General features: G+C 40.2%; 1 protein-coding gene and 1 long non-coding RNA gene across 2 annotated transcripts in view; one reads left to right on the forward strand and one right to left on the reverse strand.

The window, feature by feature from the left end:
• The window catches only part of samd10b (sterile alpha motif domain containing 10b), a 60,325-nt gene extending 51,222 nt beyond the window's left edge, over positions 1–9,103 (reverse strand). Inside the window, exon 1 of the mRNA XM_034876480.1 lies at positions 8,755–9,103. Coding sequence (XP_034732371.1) covers positions 8,755–8,767 — 13 coding nt within the window. The 5' untranslated portion in view covers positions 8,768–9,103. The remainder of the gene's footprint in view (positions 1–8,754) is intronic.
• The window catches only part of LOC117947508, a 1,113,976-nt gene that overhangs the window by 776,783 nt on the left and 317,956 nt on the right, over positions 1–19,237 (forward strand). The gene's annotated exons all lie outside the window — the stretch shown is intronic.

Consider the following 19,237-nt stretch of genomic DNA (forward strand, 5'->3'; position numbering starts at 1 on the left):
TGTATTTTTTCCTAAATGTTGAAATGTTCCTTTAATAGTGAAGAACTACTGTAGTTCTAGAGAAACAACATTTTTCTTTAACTTTCTTGCAAGTTAGCACTCAAGGTAGAATAAATCTTACTAATTGAATTCACAGTATTTGGGGTTTTTTTTGTGCAAAACTGCAGAAATTTAAATGTGGGGTTGTGTGAAATTGTTCTATTTTCACTATTTCGCATCCAATTGATGCTTTTAAAACTGTCAAACATGAATCCCTAATGAAAATAGCCGTTAGTTGTTGTCCTTTTTTCCGATTGACTTGAAATCAGAAGCATGTAGATATCATATTTAATATAGAACAAGAATTAAATGTTGAAATGCCAATTTTACCTTACAATCTGACTTATTAGAGTGATTAAACCATAGAATAACCATCATCCATAGCTACAATAGTACATTTCTTTAAAAATCACCACAGTAAAAGTCAATGTAATTAGGTGATTTATAAACTACTCTCTTTATCCATTTGTTGTGATAAATACATCACAGTGCACTATTGATAATTTCCTGAATGTGGACTTTTAATGACGCCAGATGTTTCATAGGCAGCAGAGTGAAGTGAAGACTGCTTAGGGCTCCTCTTAGTGACCCACCAATTAATCAACCTCTGTGTGTATGCCTGTCAATGCGTGTGTGCACTTGCTTTTTAATGCTGACACTTTTCATGGTGTGTGTCACAGTGATTTCAGTGATTCTGTTCCAACATAGCAGTGCCAAACCAGCTCTCATTCCTACTCTCTCTTCCACTCCGCTGAACCATCTCCTTGTTATCACCCAACTACTCAGATGTCACAGACAATTGCATACACATGCACACACACACACACACACACACACACACACACAAACACACACACACACACACACACAAACTTAAAGACACTCCAATTATCCCTCAGACAGATCATGTTATTAACAATGGGGCATTAATAGCACATGTGTGAGCAACCCAGTTTATTCACTTTTTGTCTTTCTATGTAACACACACACACACAAACACACACACACACACACACACAAATACACACCTGTCTGTACCATTAAATCATATTGCACTGCCTGATTGTTGGGCCATTTTCACTTTAGACAAGAGAGAAGAGCTTTATTATCCGACCTAAAATATTTCACTTTCAGCCTGTGCACCTTGTCTGACCCGATATCCTTCAGTACAGGAACTACACTTTCCCTTTCTCTTTCACTTTCTCTGGTTTCTCTGGTGATCTTTTCTGAAAAGCTTTAATTCCATTTTTTGACGGCATGCTTGCGAATTTAATACTCGACTCATGTCAGTTTTTATTCCCAGTGGAAAATCTTTCTCTGTACCAAAGTTGGTGGCCTAAAGTGTAAATATGTGCATGCGTACACTTGAGTGCATAACTGTATGAATGCAGCTTGAGTTATGTGTGTAGAAGTGTGTGTGTCGGCTTGGGTTTTTTTCCTCTGCCAAGACCCAACGCCTGCAGAGCACCAGTGAACTGATATGTAGGTCGAGACCGAAACGCTGGCATGACAGCTTAGAGCCCGCCCCCACTAACTCTGACTGACAGCCCCGTGACCTCGGCTGCCTCCTGCGACAATGGTGTGGTCCTGCTCCCACTTTAGCGTCTGTCATTCCAAGCTCAATATAAAAACTATTTCTGAGGCAAAGTTTTAAAAAAAAATACTGGAGAAAAAGACTAAACCAGATAAAGTGGAATGAGAAGAAATAACTGCTATAAGGGTGATATATTGGAATGCAAACTGATGGCTTTTTATTCCTTAAAGCAACTGTCAAGATCTGCAAAAGTCTTGCATTGCCCTGGGTGCTTGTACCGAGTCAAAATGGCTGTGCATGTTTCGCTACAGGATTTCTCTGTCTTTCAGTCCTACAGCCTTTGTGACCAATGCAGCACTTAGGCAATAACATTCCACTGCCTCAATCTCCCATTTTTATGGGACAAATCCCTCCTAATCGTGGGATAAGATACAACAGCCACATGTCTCAGTGGATTTCAACAAAACCAGGCCAAAAGGGCAATATTGTACACAAAGACTGCACAGCCAGTTTTCCCACCACAAGAAGCAAGAGACCAAAGTAAAGGATTAAAACAAGCACAACTCCAAAGAAAACTGGGGTCCAAATAAAAACAATGTCATCAAGAAAGAAGAATTATAGCTTCAGCTAGAGATCTGGGATATCAAGAAACAGTTTTAGTTATATAGTATTACTTCTTTTTGTAAAATTGGATTTATAAATGTTGTATAACAGACTGGCATTGTGGTCCCAATCGCTTCTGAGAATGAATCGTTTAATAGTCAGTCCAGGTACATGGGTACATGAGGTAGTGGGTGACATTTAGGCTAAAAGGGATCTCTTCTGTTCAGCCTCCTGAACATTTTCTGGGCTGACATTAAGCAAATCAGAGTCAGTTCTAATTTGTGGTTGAAAGGTAGAAAATCTGATTATACGTACATGCATTCAGAATCCTGAAAGTCACATTACAGTAAACTACTTAACAATCCATGTAGCTTGAGCATGTCATAAATCTCTGCAATATAGATTTGACATGGCGTGAGGCCTTTCTTTGAAGTGCCATATGTCTTTTGTTTATCTCATGTGAGCTTAGTAATACCATAGGGGGATGGCAAATAAGAGAAAGATGAGAGAGACGAGTGTTATAGGAGGATGAGTTGAGAGGGAAACATGGACAACAGACAACAAATTCAGCAAAAGTGTGAGAAAAAACCTGTAATGTAGAAAGAATGTTAGTTCCAGAAGTTAAAGAGAGTCAGAGAGTTAAGCTGAATGTATATGTAAACAAATCTTTCTCTCCACCTCAGCTGTGGAACTGACACGCTGCCTATTGACATGGTAAATTGAATGTCCATGCGAGCAGCACAGTGACAGCCAGAGGAGGTCATAGACCCTTGTCAGAGCTGCATATATTCACATGGCACTACAACACACATCACAGGACACAGCAAGAGAGAGGACAGAGAGACAGCGAAATATGCATGAAGAAATATGCAACAGACGGTGAACTGTATGGATGTAGGACAATTAAAAAAATGAAATATAGGCTGGAAGAGCAAGAGGAGGAGCAGAGAGAAAGGGGACAGCTAAAAGGCTGATATGAGGAGAAGACAGAAAGCAAAATTGATTTCTATTTTTGGAAGAGGTATGACTGATAGGTAGATTGAGTTGGAAAAATGTTCACTTTCAAAGTCACACACGCACATACTTTTAGTATATGCATATAAAGTATCTCACATTCAAGATCAAACCTGCAACAGATCCTGCTACAAGATTGCAAGCAGCAATGTAATTGCTTTTGCGGCGGATTAATGTGACCCGTGCTTCTGAGTGTCGGCCTTGTTATGGTGTAGGTGGGGCCATTAGCCATTTGGCTTAATGGGCAATCTGCACCACAGGCTCCACTGACCCCCGGCACTTGGTAGGAGGAGCAGGCCAACCTATTAACAAAGAGTGAAAAGCTCCAAGCTTACCCTATCACACAAGGCCACACTTAATTAGACTGTTTGTTTAGCTGACTCTAATGGGACGGATAGCGAGTGGGGGGGGGGGGGAAACGTTGACTGCTCTCCTTGAAACTACAGACTGAAAGACATCTGGCCAAGTATGAGACAGTCGACACGTGGATATGTTGAAACGTGGACTCATAAGCATTTTACTTTGTCTAATTTTCTCAGGACAGATGGTAATGGTGGAGAGCACTGGACAATATTCCTAAGTGGTAAATTGAGTAATTACAATTTCAATAACCTAATTATATCTAAAAATAAAAAGTACAAAAATGCTTTGAAAATTGACAAGTCGTTGGACAAATGTTTGAAAGGCCAAACAAACATTGATTAAATGAATTAAGCATGTGCTGAAAGTGAAAATACAGCGAAATGGAGATGGAGAAAGAGACAGTGATTGAGTTTATGTGTATTTAGTCAGTAGGTTACGACAGTGTGGCACATGAGGGATACAACCCCTACGAAATTATACCGAATTAGTGCAATCCTTCAGAAAAATGACATTTCTCTTTAACATCTATCCCTGTACCCTTTCAGCCCCTCTCTCATGATCCCTCTCCCTGTGCAGAGGGCTAATTAAAGGAGAAATTGGATATGGGCCTGTGCACACTCTAATTCAAGGAGAGAAAGGAAAGAAGGAGGGGGGAGGTGAGGGAGAAGTCAGACCCGGGACAAGAGCACTGGATCAGAACGGTGAAGCCTTGTCATTTCTGTGCGTGTTATAGGGATGGCAAGGTTAGCAATGAGGCCACACTAGATTAAGCAGTTTGTATGTGATCAGAACAGAATCCAAAAATCCACCACACTCTGCCCCTCTTGTTAATTCACTGCTGATGTATGCCGAAGCAGACTCTCCCCTTTTACACCTTCATCAATCTCTGAGAGGCCCGTAGGACCAGAACGTAAATGTTAATGTACTGAATCATCCATCCCACCCCTGCACACTGGGTCGGAGGTCAAAACGGTTGGTGAAAGGTCTGTAAGAACCACTTCACAAATGCAGTAAATCAATAAATCATTGGAAAATGTTCTCCATCAACACCAACTCGCTAATAATTGTCTGAGTTTGAAAAGAATTGATGATGAGTCTTAAGTATCAGAGATGCGGTATAACCCACGGGTTCCTTTCGGGATATTTCCTGTTTATTGCAACTTCTGTCTAATTTCCATTGTTTTGGCCACAGTAAAAACAGTCTACTCACCAATTGAATTGACGAGTTGCTACATCGATATCACTCCCAGGAAGGGTCAGGATGGGTGAAACATTGTTGTTAGGGCAAACAAGTTTCCCATCCAATGAGCGTTTGCACACTTTTGTTTTACATCCAAATAAATAAAGTGGTTTGGATAACCTGGCTAAACTGTGGGGGTTTTTCCATTCTGACTGATCAAATGGAAACTTGAAACTTGTAGTTTCCATAGCACTGTTAACTGTGTTCATGCTATCATAACCAGAGAAAATGATGAACAAATCTATATAACCCCCCAGGTTGTAATAAAAATCGCACATTATCTTTCAAGATGTCACTTAACCGAGGGAACACTTTATGAGCACTTTTCCAGTCAATCTCCATTGTCAAGAAATTTAGAGAATTTCAGACACTGAACCAGTTTATGCAAACACATCCCTCTCTGTCTCCTCTCACCCTCTGTCCCCTTTGTCTTTATGGCTCTCTCTGACTCAAAATACCACAGGCTCAGGCCAGGTGCAGTTGCAGGGCTGTGGTGAGATCAGACAGTTGATGATGGATGACAGGTGTGTGTGTGTTGGTTTGTGTGTGTGTGTGTGTGTGTGTGTGTGTGTGTGTGTGTTTTGTGTGTGCTCAAGAGGATTCCCCACGCATTATACGGACACACTCCCTGCTGTGGGGAAAAGGGGGATAATGATGGACAGGGGAAAGAGGTTAACAGCTTGCACGTTCTCTCACATGCAAACAACACTGTGCCACTGTAACTGAGAGGGTTAACACACTATTACCATATAACTTTACTACTGAGGCCAGAAACACATTTGGCTCCAACACCAATTGCACCAAATGGATTTTGTCTCCAGCGGGCAACGTAACGCATGCCAGGAAAACAACAAAGGGTGTATTTGTCTGTGTAAAGCTAACAATCCACAACCCCCCCCTCCCCCTTCGTCCCACCCACTGAGGTGCTGGCTTCCCTTTTGCTTCATTTACACGTTCACACACACACACTCACACACACACACACACACACACACACCCACACACAAACATAAACACACCCTAAACCAAAACACATGCAAGAACCCACATGCATACATCCAGATTGGAATCATTGGGCATAGCAGGAGCGCCCCACTGGAAAAGGCTGTTTTAATCCACAGTTGAATGAGCAAACAACTTTATGACCCCTCATCTGAAGAAAATGTGTGTTTGTGTTCTGTAGGGGTTTTAAGGAAATGGTTAAAGACAGTCTAGACAGTTGACAGCTCCCTGGGTATCACAACCATGACAAATATCGACACTGTAGATGTAATAATTTCTGCATAAGAAAAGATTATTGACAGCTGTGCATGTTTTCAACCATTTTATGATGAAAGTGGGGTTTCTAAGAAGACTACAAACAAACCAAATGCGTTTCTCAAAACAGAATCAATGTCTTTCATTTATGTCTTTTTACTAGCCTTTTAAGAAAAGTAAATCCTATTAAATCCTCTTTGTTTGGGAGACATACTGTACGGACTTTCATTTCTTCATCATCCATCTTTTAGCCAACTTCCTACTCACATGTCCATCATGTAGACATTGAAAAAACAACATTGATCCTCCTACAGCAGACTGTCTACCAACATGTTTTGCGAGACATGGCGGCTGAGATAAATTAATATTTTTTTAGGGATTCAGATCACACTGTGTGCTTGTCTCCATGTGAGCCTGTCAGGTTGATGGCAAGCTTATATGGTGTATCCGGATGGATGGAAGCCACACTGGTATTGTCTGCAACGACCCAGATCTTTGGATAGCTTGCATGCTGAGCTTGGCCGGGCTTGCCTCTTGGAGTAGACATACACACAAGCACACACAGACAAACACAATGTGTTGCCTATTTTTTGTTATGCCACTCTCTCTCTCTCTCTTTTCCCCCTCTAAAATGACGTGCACTGGACAATACACTGGCCCAGTAGCATCATGTGTACGGCTGCTTATCTCTAATATGACAATACAGCCAGATGTCCTGGGCGATTTAAGCAAATGTCTGATGAATTTCATCCACTCAGAAAAGACAAAACCCGGAGGGGGCATAATTATATAGCCTGACTTGTGCGGCAGGCACCAATATTGAAAATGTAAATCTCTCAGCAATTTCCATGAGAAAAAGATTGTCTATTATACCATTTAAAATATTAAAATATAGATCACCCCTTGGTATTGACAGAGTCACGGGTTTGTAGGTCACCTATGAGCACGACCCCTTACAAATATAAATCAATGCAAACATTAACAATCAACTTAGCTTTTATGCTGTACATACACCACTCTGTATGCAGTTCTGTATCAAACGGCATAAACAGTTTTGAAAAGTTCCAAACATCAGACAAAATCCTCTCCAATAAGAGTCTGTGCTCAAACATGCAAGATGACAATCTGAGGGGCCCCCGGTTCTGGTTGTTGCCCCGGGTTCTATATCATACCCAGTGTACGTCCTTAAACAGTGCTACACTCTTCAAATTTTCTCATAAATGTGATGTTCGTAGCATGGTTAATAATGCTTCCACTTGCCATTTACTAGGAGTGTGTATTTGTGTACTGTGGTTTAGTGTTCTGTCACTTTGAAATATGTGTGCGGTAATTTTTAAGGGAATGACGCACCTTATGTTCTTCCCAGTTTAACATGCTGGTAAAGCGGTAGGTCATCTTTATTATTAATATTTTAAGAGATTGTTGATTTATGTTGATTACATTGATGTATATTGTATGTGCTTAGAGGAGTTTAAATGTGGACCAATGTGTGTGTGTGTGTGTGTGTGTGTGTGTGTGTGTGTGTGTGTGTGTGTGTGTGTGTGTGTGTGTGTGTGTGGTAACAAGTGTTTCCATATATTATTGCCGAGGATGAAGAAGAACAGTCCAGTGGCCGCATTATTTGTCTTTTACCAGAACAAAACAACTCAACTTTAATGTTTTTTCATAACACAACGCAAGATTACACCTGTTAGACTATGAAATATAAACACACACACACACACACACACACACAAGCAATTAATCAATTAATCAGTTGACAGAAGATTAATCAGCAACTGTTTTCTGTAATGTAAATAGTTCCAGATTTTTTCAAAACTTTGAAACATTTGCTGTTTGTAGATTATAAAAGTTGACAATTTGCTAATTTTCTCTGTTTAATAACATAATAAATTGATAATCCTTGTGTTTTGGTCTGTAAGTCAGACAAAACAAGCAATTTGAAAACATCGTCTTGAGCGTCAGAAAATCTTTATGGGTGTTTTACATTATTTTCTGACGTTCGTTTGAACAAAGAAATGGCTTGATCAATTTGACAAAATACTCATCAAAGTAATCAATCATCAAAATATTTCAAACATCAGAAGAACATGTTCATTTTTGTATAAAAGAGCACATCTGTTTCCAGTTTGTCAGTTTGACTCCATCTTAGTCAGGCAAATAAATAAAAACCAAAGTATGCTGCCTCATTGTTTTATCCCTGAGCTGTAATTCATCCAGGTGAGGTGAATGCTGGCTTACACATATACACCGGCTAGTTGAAATAGACCATGATAAACACTGAATCTCCAATACCGGCTAGTTCTCTTTTCAACAATAATTTATAGGCTACTTAACTGCAATGGATATTAAAACATTCTAAAACATCTGCATCATTGAAACGATATGATAAGTTTCAGAGTGGATTATGTGAAATTCAAACTTCACCTGACAGAAAATCAGTGAAGTCACACTTTGTCTTGACAGCATCTGATGTCCTGTCAGATGATTTATTTTTGTCAGGAAAAGAATGAAAATCCAGAAGAATTACAATACATTTACTGTGGATTGCATGACGCTTTTTAAACAAAAAATACTAAATTTCCAAATAGGCACATGGGTCCCTATGTAATTATTCTAACTAGGAACTGTCACTATGAACTGTCGTTTTGAACGATGGGGCTTGTTACATGCTTTTAGTGAAAAGACCATTAAGCGCTCTTACCGTCCACAGCCATGGTCGGTCTCAGCGTGTATCTCTCCGTGGTGTCAACAGGACTCTCCCATTCTTCTGCCAGATGGATGAAACGGTCTGAATGTAAAGGATAAAGAGCGCTTCTTGCCCTCTCTAACCTACTATTTGAGCATGGAGGCGGCTTGCACTGGTCGTACACAGGAAAAAAAAAAGAGAAAGCTGGATCATCACAGTCTCCCTCTCTGTCGATTCACGGCCATTTGTTGTGCGGGGCGCCGGGACAAGTCCGATGTGAAGCGGCTCCTACTGAGTCTCCGCCCCCCTCTCCGTACCTGACCGCCAGGAGACAAAAGGTCATTACGCCAGCTGTCACTGGATGCAGGCTGGATGCTGCTAGTCTCTCTCTCTCTCTCTCTCTCTCTCTCTCTCTCTCTCTCTCTCTCTCACGCAGATGCACTATAGGTTCTAATAGGAATATTAGGCTGCTACTTTTTCCCCCCTGAGAATACATTCCAGAAAAGTAAATGTTGATGTAACTCATGTATATTATTATAATAATAAAGTGACACAAAACTGACAAGAACCATAATGTCCCTAAAAAGTTGCAGCACCATGCATTTTGCCTTATACAACAAGGATTGAAATTTAAAGACAAGAGTATTGGTGATATTAACAGAACATTTATAGCATAGGCAACTGAGTATGATACAATACATGTGTCTGCTTCTGAAGTCCAAACTTTTTTAGGTGGTGCTTGAAGTGAAAAATCAGCATTTCTCAAGCTATGTGAAATTCTCACATTATTGTACTCTGACAATTGTTCAGAATAAAGTTTTTCTACTCTGTTCTACAGATTTGAGGAATGCCAGCTTTGGTAAGGGCAAGAAGCACAAGCCTCATAGTTTTTCCAAACATTTGTCACAGAGTTAAACACAGAAAGTAGTCACCCAGGTATTTCTCATTAGTGAAAGCAAAATAAACTGCACACTGAGAACCTTGTAATTTCATTTGTGCTGGTTGCAAACTTGCAGACAAGACTACTGCTTATATAACCAAAATCAAAAGTAAGCACCCGTTTCTGACAAATACAACCCTGAACGCATTCATGAACAGTGTGAGTCAGCCGGCATGTTGACGATATGGATCAGCTATGCTATGGAGCTCTTTGTGTTTACTTTCAGTGATTATTGTAGATAATTCCTGTTTTCTTTTTTGAGAGCTGAATGCTAACAAAAGTCTCCAATTCCTCTACAATTGAGGTGGTGAATAAAACGTTTCAAATATATAATAATAAGGTTCAAGTTGTCACATACTGGAACTTAGTGTTGCACTTCCATAAAGTTTGGGGCCATACAACACATACAAAAAAAGAATGGTTAACGTCAAAGCGGCATATGTTAAGATATCAAGTGTAGTCACACTTCAAAATCTGTGGATCCTATAATTAAAATACATCCTCTCGAGCGTTTAATCTTTCAGCACGTGGCCTAAAACAATGAAATCATGTTCAAGAGACAATGCCTGCTAGCATGTGTAGTAATTATGAGGGGAACAAAGAAAGAAGTTAGGTGTGTTTTATATGCCATGTGATTATCATATGACGTCAGAGGACTCCTACCTTAATGAAACGTTTCCCTAAACCTAACCAAGTCATTTTGTGCCTAACCAAACCTTAACCATGGTGTCACATTGAGCCATTTACATTCATCTGCGTGACTATAGTTCAGTAGAAAATGGTTACCTCTCACAATAAGGTAAATGGATTATCTTGAGTAAGTGGGTCATGATTTCTGGAAAACAACATTGTTGTAAAGTTTTTCAAATGTATTTGTTTTGCGCTTCGAGCACTACAAGATAAGTGCTATCTAGTTCCATTGGATTTGAGAGAAGGCAGACACTTCTGCTACCAACAACTCCCACACTCGGCAACTTACACCAAATCAATCTAGATTGATAAATACCACTACCTGTAAGAGGAAAATATGTTTTATTTTTTATTTTGGGGTGAACTGTCCCTATAATGCTGGTTTCAACAGTAGACAAGTCAGCAAGTGTTATGCAAACACATGATCTTTGCACAAACGAAGAAACAGACACCAGAAGGATGCTTGCCAAAAAGTCTAAAAACAGCCAATCTTCAGTAGACACCCACGTCAGCTGCTATTTGCCCTTCAAACAACCGAACTTCGCTTCAAAGCGGAGAATGTGGGAGCAAGTGGTGAACACATCTTTGTCAACGTGATCCCACAACATACTCAGATAATTGATTCTGCTGGCATTCAGATGCACCCAGACGGCTCAGCGACGGGGAATTTTGCAGTACAGTGAAACGATAAGTCCCTGATAGATTTCAAGACAGTCCATCAGTCTGTATTGGAAGATGAGGGCCTTCTGCAGAGTCCAGGCACTGGATATTCCAAGGGTGAACAATGAAGAACAAAGGACTAGCTGGTCCATCAGGGCTTCATTGGAACACATGATGACTGGGATTGAAAGCATTATACTCACTTGCCGTTGCAAACACACACACACTCACGCAGATTAATTAAAATATTCTAGTGTGAATATGATATGATATGTTTATGGGCTGTGATTGTGGGGCGTGTTTCAACTGAACCAGGATAGACAATGCCGCTGCACTCAATAGGAGACCTACAACCAATCAGAGCAAAGGAGTAGGAAGAAAGGCAAAAACATCTTTCAGATCAACAAATGCCTTGATCATCATTCTCTGTTGCTCTTTTAAAATGAATGTGCTTTTGATATCTTCTATAACAGATGCAATTGTGGAATCTACACACCATCTCAATTCTCCAGCGGCAGCCATCTTAGTTGTATACAAATTCAGTGCTCTTCCGTGACGTGGTTGATTATGTTACTGTTGATCATCTGTCCATCATCGTACAAAGCCTGCCCTGACAATTTGATTGGTCCAAACCGCTCTGGTTCGAGAATAGTTGCGCCACAACGGTTTAAGTCCAGACCGAACTTCCCGACCTCAGCTAGATAACTCTTTCTCCAACTTTGGTCAGTACAAGGCAGGATTAGCTGGGAGACTTCTTCTCAACGAGGGACACTTCCAACATTGCATGGAATACCTGCAGAACAGGGAGATGCAAGAAGTTCTTTTCTAGATTGAACTGGTGTGTGTTGTAGCAGTGTTTTGCCTTTGCAAACGAGCTAGGATGCTAGCACTAGCATGCTACAGTTAGCCACCTTGTCTCGGCTAGTTACGCAGAATGCCGTGCAGATTTTGAACAGCTCACCTGACTCAAGGCAGAGGACATTCAGATCCCTGTGTGTCACTCAAAACAGCATGGATGTTTTTTCCCAAGTTTGTTTGCGTGTGGAAGCACCAGAGACACAAAATAACCCCCCAAATCCCAGAAAAAAGTGATTTTTTTTCACAATATGGGCACTTTAAGAACATGTGTATTGATATTGATGGTTGAATTATCTCTGAAAGTTCAAGCATCAAAACGTTGGTGTGACGTTTGGTCATTGCCTGAGATTCCAGTCTCACATCAAGGCTATAACCAGTCATCTCAGCAACATTGCAAAAATTGGATCCCATCTTATCATTTTGTGATGCTGTGTATATATATATATATGCTGAAAACCATGCATTTGTGTCCTCCCAACTTAATTGTTGCAATTCCTTTTTTCTGGTCTTCCAAACTGTGCCACTGGAGGCCTTCAGCTTGCTCAGAACACTGCAGCCAGAATTCTGAAAAAAAATTGAAAATTAAATCACGTAACTCCCTTTCTGACTTCTCTTCACTGGCTCTCAGTGCATGCTAGGACAGATTTTAAGGTTCTTCTTGAAACATATAAGGACCTGACTGGACTAGCGCCACCTTATTTATCTTAGCTTATTACACCCATATGCACCGCTACGCACTCTCCGCTCCCTTGATGCTGGTCTTCTGGTCATTCCCCAACAAAAAATCTGTTGGTTACAGAGCATTATATGGGCATAGAGACACTTTTAAATCTAGATTGAAAACCTACTTTTACTTATTATACTACAGCCAGTCATAACACACCATCCTCATGCATCCTATACAAAAACCCACTGTTACTTATTCTCTTATGTTGCTGGTTTTCTATTACTGCTTTAATGCTGTTCAAATTTTTTGTTTTTGTCTGTCATTTCTGTGTTCTTTTCATTGTAAAGTGCACTGAGACAATGTTTAATGGTGATTTTACAGTTTGATTGATTAACCTAACATTGCATATACTGTCTTTCTCTTTCTCTAACACACCCATGGTCGCACACACACACACACACACACACACACACACACATGCAGGACCACACATTTGTACATGCTCATTTGTGCTTTCAAAGACATAGCTTAATTTAGAAGTGTGCTACTGTGTGCCTGCAAGGACGTTTTGTCCTGTAACAAAATGAGCAGTCAAAGCGTGTATCTTTAATTCAGAGGACGGTCAGTGCAGTGAATCATAAAAAGACCGGGACCTGCAGAGATCAAGGGGTTGGAATTGCTGAGCAGCGGCCCTTGGGGTGACAGGTGGCAAAAAAACATAAGCAACTCTTGGTGAAATAAATGTTTGTACAGTGTAGTCTGGCACAGCACAGATAAACATGAGGAAATGGGGAGCTCAAGGGAATAGAAAATGTTCATCTTTAAATGCATTCTTTACTCTGGAGTCTGGAGTTTCCACTGAGAGTTTGGTTAAAGCATCTTTTCTTGGTGATAAGCAGTTGTGAAAGAGTGAAAGGAATTCAGTGAGTGTTGGTGTCTCCATGCAGCCTGTACAATACTCTAACTAACAGATGATGTCATTTAACGGTTATTGTCATTGTTATACCATCACATGTGCTTATGCCAAGAGACCTTTATTCTTTTGCTGTGACAGTGCCACACAAATGCATAAAGAAATGCATATACACACAATAACACATACAGTACGTACACCACAAAACTGGTTAACATTTTGTAAAACAGTAACATCATAGCATGATAGAAAAACAAGTGTCTCTTGCCTGTTCTAGATAGATAGATAGATAGATAGATAGATGAGCAAGACAGAGAGAAAGAGAGAGAAAACGAGAGAGAATACGAGAGAGAGACAGAGAGGGGGGGAGAGAAGGGGGGGAGGCAAGCCATTGATAATGGAGTGTGGTATCAGGCTTGCCAAAGCTAGTTTCATGTTGAATGGCTGTTCCTAAGTTGGCAGTTAAAAGTAATGGTCCCAAATATCCCTATAGAACAGAAAAAAATTGATAAGAAAAGAGCAGTTGAGAAAAGACCAGACTAACCTTGGGTGTATCTAAATTTTCAAAAAGAGAAAAGATTCAAAGAGGTTGGATTTCAATAGAACATAAGCGTCCTCTTCTGCCGGTCTTTAATCTGATCTGAAAGGGAGGGCTCTTTAAGGTGGAAGTGAAAGCAATCTAATGAATTCCCACAGGAAGCTATTTACTCCACTGAGATGAGTGCAGACGGTAGAGAGAAATCCACTTTATAGTGTTAAGTTGTGGCCCTGAGCTGTTTTCATAATCAGAGACCTGGGAGAGTTTTCCGTTATTCTGTGGGCATATTGTGGAGAGGTCTCCTTTGAAAAACTGTGTCCCCTCTCTGGATTTATTCAGGATGTGGAGCAGAAGATGACAGAACGTATTTAAGAGATATATTCCCTTTGCCACTCCCTGATCATCACCTTTTGTCTCCTGCTCTGCGCCCTGTATGTGTGCCTTTGTGTGTGTGTAATGTCTGTGTGTTTCTTCTTTGTGTGTGTGTGTGCGCGTATGTGTATGTATGCACATATGTGCAGGGAGAGAAAGGAAGGCAATTTGAATTCTGCTCACTCACTTGATGGTGACCTCACTGTTATGCAAATGACCACAGTGTAACAGACAGTGTCTGAAGCTTAGCTGTGCTGCAAACACAAACTCTCTGTCTAACTCACGCTATGCCTGTGGGTACAGGGACATATACGTATCTACCTATCTCTGATACTTACACAGTGCCTGTTTCCTTCCCAGTAAAGCAAAGTCCTAACTGAATAAGGAAGAATGCCATCCTGAGCTTGTGGCTGAATGTCATTGATTCCTTTGAATGTGTGGCACAGAAACAAAACGCTCTATATGTGTGTTCATGTGTGTCACACATCAGCCCCCACACAGTGAGAGAAAGCTGGCAAATGAGCTAGAGACAGGAGTGTTCCCTTTACATATGGGGACAAATTAAAAGGAACAATCTGAATAAGTGCAGATGCAAACTAGAAGGGCTCTTGGAGAACGCAGACCTCCGCCAATAGCATGTCCTAACTAGCAATCCTATAACAAAAGTGAACAAACCTTTATGCATCAGCCCTGTGATTCTGATCCGCTCCAGAATGGGATTCTTCCTTGGCCCTCGCGACACCATTCCAGCAGGTTTTATGAAAATCAAGCCAATAGTCTTTCCGTTATCCTGCTGACAACAACACCTTGGGGGAGATAACAAGGCATTCAGACATATCATGGTCTGTGTCTGTGACATTCAAAAACATGCTTAGCATGCCCAGTTGATTTTGGAACTAAATGACAAGAAGGTAGAGATCTAAGTGTCAAGGTGAGTTCATATTTGTGAGCATGTGGTGCCCAGCCATGGCTTTGGTGTACAAAAATGTTTGAGTACAGTGAGGGGTCCGGTTTTTCTGTCATGAACCTATTCAAAATGCGCTGAAAGAGAGTCTGGCTACTCCACATAGCATTCAGGGATGGGAGGAAAAAATGCTTTGGTCTAAGGGGAAATCCACCAAAATTAAAATTCCAACACAAAGGAAGGAATTTCCTGCAGCATCGGAGCAATTCAGGAAGTGGGACTTTGCGGTGGGGGGACATTTTCCTGCTATGTTATGGGTGCACGCAGGGAGAAATGTTGCGTCAAATCAATACAAATTTATTCTGAGTGATAATCTTCATTGTAATGAAAACATTGTAATGAAACATTTGGACCCTGATGAGAGTGATCTATTTCAGGGTGACAATGCCCCCATCTACAGCACACAAGGGGTCACCGAATGGTTTGATGAGTGTGAAAAATATGTGAGTGACATACGTAGATCTCGACACTACTGAATATATATGGGATATTTTGGACTGTCGCTCTCCTTCAAAAAGATCAAATCAAATCATGGAATATCTTTTGTAATAAAATGCTGTTTCAACCCTCCAGCCAAGTTTAAAAGACTTGTAGTAATCCATGTTATCGAAGATGTTGGGAGTGTGTCCGACCACCTTACTATGGCAATTTATGTTTGGTTGTTCCTTTGCTGTAGCCAACTGCAATTTTGACGCTAGCTCTGTCTCTGTCAACTTGGATAACGTAGGAAGCCGGACTGGATAGGCATTTCCTGCTTTGCAATCAAACAGTTATGGCTTCTTTCTACACAGACTGAGAAAGAAGTTGTAGTCGAAGTCGGCACTGGCCCAACCTCAAAATAAAGACACTGTAAAAACCACAGCTAATGAAGAGAGCAGACCCTGCAAGTAAAAGAAACTGAGAAAGGCAACAGTTGCACCATCACTCATCATCCCTTCTCATCTCCAGTCTCATCTTTGAAAGTCAGTGTCACTCTTGTCTTTCTCCAGAGATGTTTTCTTTTTTAGCATGATTGCTAGATTTGAGTTGAGTTATCTTTCTTTTCCCAGGATCTTCACCTAATAAAGTTTCTGTAGATGGGATTCTTTTCTTGGTGACCTAAACTATACCCACAGTATACATACAGTACATATATATATATATAAGTATATATATATATATATATATATATATATATATATATATATATATATATATATATATGTATGAACCCATCCTAATATTGTGTGAATTCAAATATAACTGGGTTTTGTCTGATGCTTTGGCAACATTTAAACCTCCACAGATTGCATACCTGAACATACCTCTTACAACTGGAACACATATTTCTGTTTTGTCAGCAGTTCAACAATAAAATCAACTCTCTCAGTCTTGGTTCACTTCATTATCTTCCTCACAATGTCTGTTTTTATCTTTACAAAGTAACGATTCTTTGATGCAAAGCACTGAAAATGTGAACAAATATCATAAATGCACATTGTGCCTCGGCTGAATTAAGACAAGACAAAGAAAGATGTTCTGTCATTCAATAGCAGACAAGAAGACGGTGCCTCATAAACTTTCATCTTTTTCTCGAAAAAAAGGCCCCTTTGTGTCCAGGCTCTAGGGACGACTTGATTGGAGAGGATCAAGATTTATTCAAGCTTCGTACTTTTGAGTAATGGCAGGGTTGTTCAGTGTCTGTCTGTCTGACTGCCTGTCTGTCTGTCTTTGTCTCTCTCTCTCTCTCTCTCTCTCTCTCTCTCTCTGTCAGTCCCTCCGTTCTTTTTAATCCATCTCATCTCTTGTCTCTCTTTCTGTCTCTTTCACTCACTAAATTTCTGTTTTGCTGTCCATACCTGTCTAAAAAACTCAAGCAGTCTCCACTTGTCTCAGAAAAGACAGGGTCAGAAATACCAGGGAATGCATCATGGTCTAATCCACTGTCCATCCTTTCTTCTCCCACACTGAGTAAAGTGAGTGCTTACATGGGGGAAATGTAACAGCAGCAGATACTTACAGGGGTCAACTGTAAGTATCTGCCATGCAAGTATATTCCCTCAGACTCCAGGTGAACCTATAACTGCTTAGGGAGAGGATTGGAAGATGTCCTCTATTTTGCATTGGCATTTGGCCCAACGAATAGTTTCCAATGTGATTAACCTACAATGTACATATGTCACGTTTGTCAATGTGTTAGTATTCACAACACAAAATCAACCTTTTCTCTATTATACAGTGTCTCAGATCCTGCCCTAGACTAATTACTGGACTGTCCTCATTCAAAGCTTTTGTTGTCGCACTAAGCTCATCGGATCAATGGAATTCCAGTTGAGCATCTGTTGTCCAAACCAACTCTGGTTGGCAATTCCTAAAGGAAGGTCCTAATAGCAATTTACTGTTGTACTTTCTCAAGGACACCACTCTTTGTTTCAGAATAATACACAGTCAGTAATAAGATGAATTAATCTAAATTAATCCTCTCAGGATTCTTCTATTTTCCAAATGACGCTTTGTGCACATAGACTGCTTTCAACTAAGAGACGGTAATTGAGTTGAGCATGTGTGTGTAATAGTGAAAAATGATGATGTCCATGTCCTATTTTGCAAATTTTGGCATCCTTTGCCCACATTGTATTGTTGAATATAATGAGCTAAAATGAACTCAATATGCAGCTCGGGCATTATGATTGATGTGTCTGTGTTTCTTTGTGTGAGTAGGTGTGTGCTTGTAGGAGTGCATGTATATCAATAAACCTGTCATCCCCACACATCTAGTCTTGTGCTTCTTTTCTTGCAAACAGTAACTCTCTGTCAGGCAGTAGACCATAATCAGGACATGGTGTTGTTTGCCATTTCATCTTAAATTCTCGATATCTTCCTGTAGACTGCTTCTGCTACATCCATGCAGCCTCACCTATATACCACAATACATGTACAATTATCATCACACAATGGACGTCTGCTAGGACAGATAGAACAGATAGTCCAGTGGTCCTCCCCTCCATCTTGTGGCAGTGAAAAAAACTGATTAGATGGAGTCATGCGTCTACACAAAGTGACACACATGAATGGATAAACATGCAGAAACATGCAGATGATGTTCTACTTGCACGTAAATAGACACACTATCCTACACATAGTATGCCAGTTATGAGTTCCCTTGTTTTTAGCACAGCGTCATTTACAAATTTTCTCAGACATAGGTTTTTATCACCTTATTGCAAATTAAAGTATTTAATCACAAAATTAGGCACTTTGTTTTGTGAAACTCTCTCATTGAAAATGCAATTGTATGCAAATGAAAAAAATACAGAGAAAAAAAAGCTTAGCCGTTAAATGAGTGTCAGCAAACCACACTAATGGCTAACTCTTAGAGAACGAAATTCTTAATGTGTTTTGCCTTCAGTGTAATAATAATCTTCAAATGGACTGTAAGTCCCAAACCCAATATCAACAAAGATCAATTGCATTTATTTTGAAAAATACTTATACTTTTAAAAACCCTATAATTTCATTGTAAAACAGATGTAATATACACTGTAAACAAGACTTCGACATGGACAGCAGTTCCTTTTAGTCCTCTGTGTCATGATACCAAGTTGGCAATGCAAACGAGAAAAAGAGTTTGTTTCGTTCTGCACTCTGTTTCCAGCTCACAGCTTCATTAACAGGAAGCTTTTCCGAAATGATTATGGTAACATTTTTGGCAGGACTCAAAACCCCCAACCAGATATCATATATTCTGCAGCTGTCTTCTGCTGCTTCCACAATTGTAGATTTTAACATGTGTGCGTCTCTGTGTGTGTGTTTGCGTGTTTGTGTGTGTGTGTCTGTGTGTGTGTGTGTGTGTGTGTGTTTGTGTGTGTGTGTGTGTGTGTGTGTGTGTGTGTGTGTGTGTGTGTGTGTGTGTGTGT

Source organism: Etheostoma cragini, chromosome 7 (genome assembly GCF_013103735.1).
Source record: "Etheostoma cragini isolate CJK2018 chromosome 7, CSU_Ecrag_1.0, whole genome shotgun sequence".
NCBI classification, from domain to species: domain Eukaryota; kingdom Metazoa; phylum Chordata; class Actinopteri; order Perciformes; family Percidae; genus Etheostoma; species Etheostoma cragini.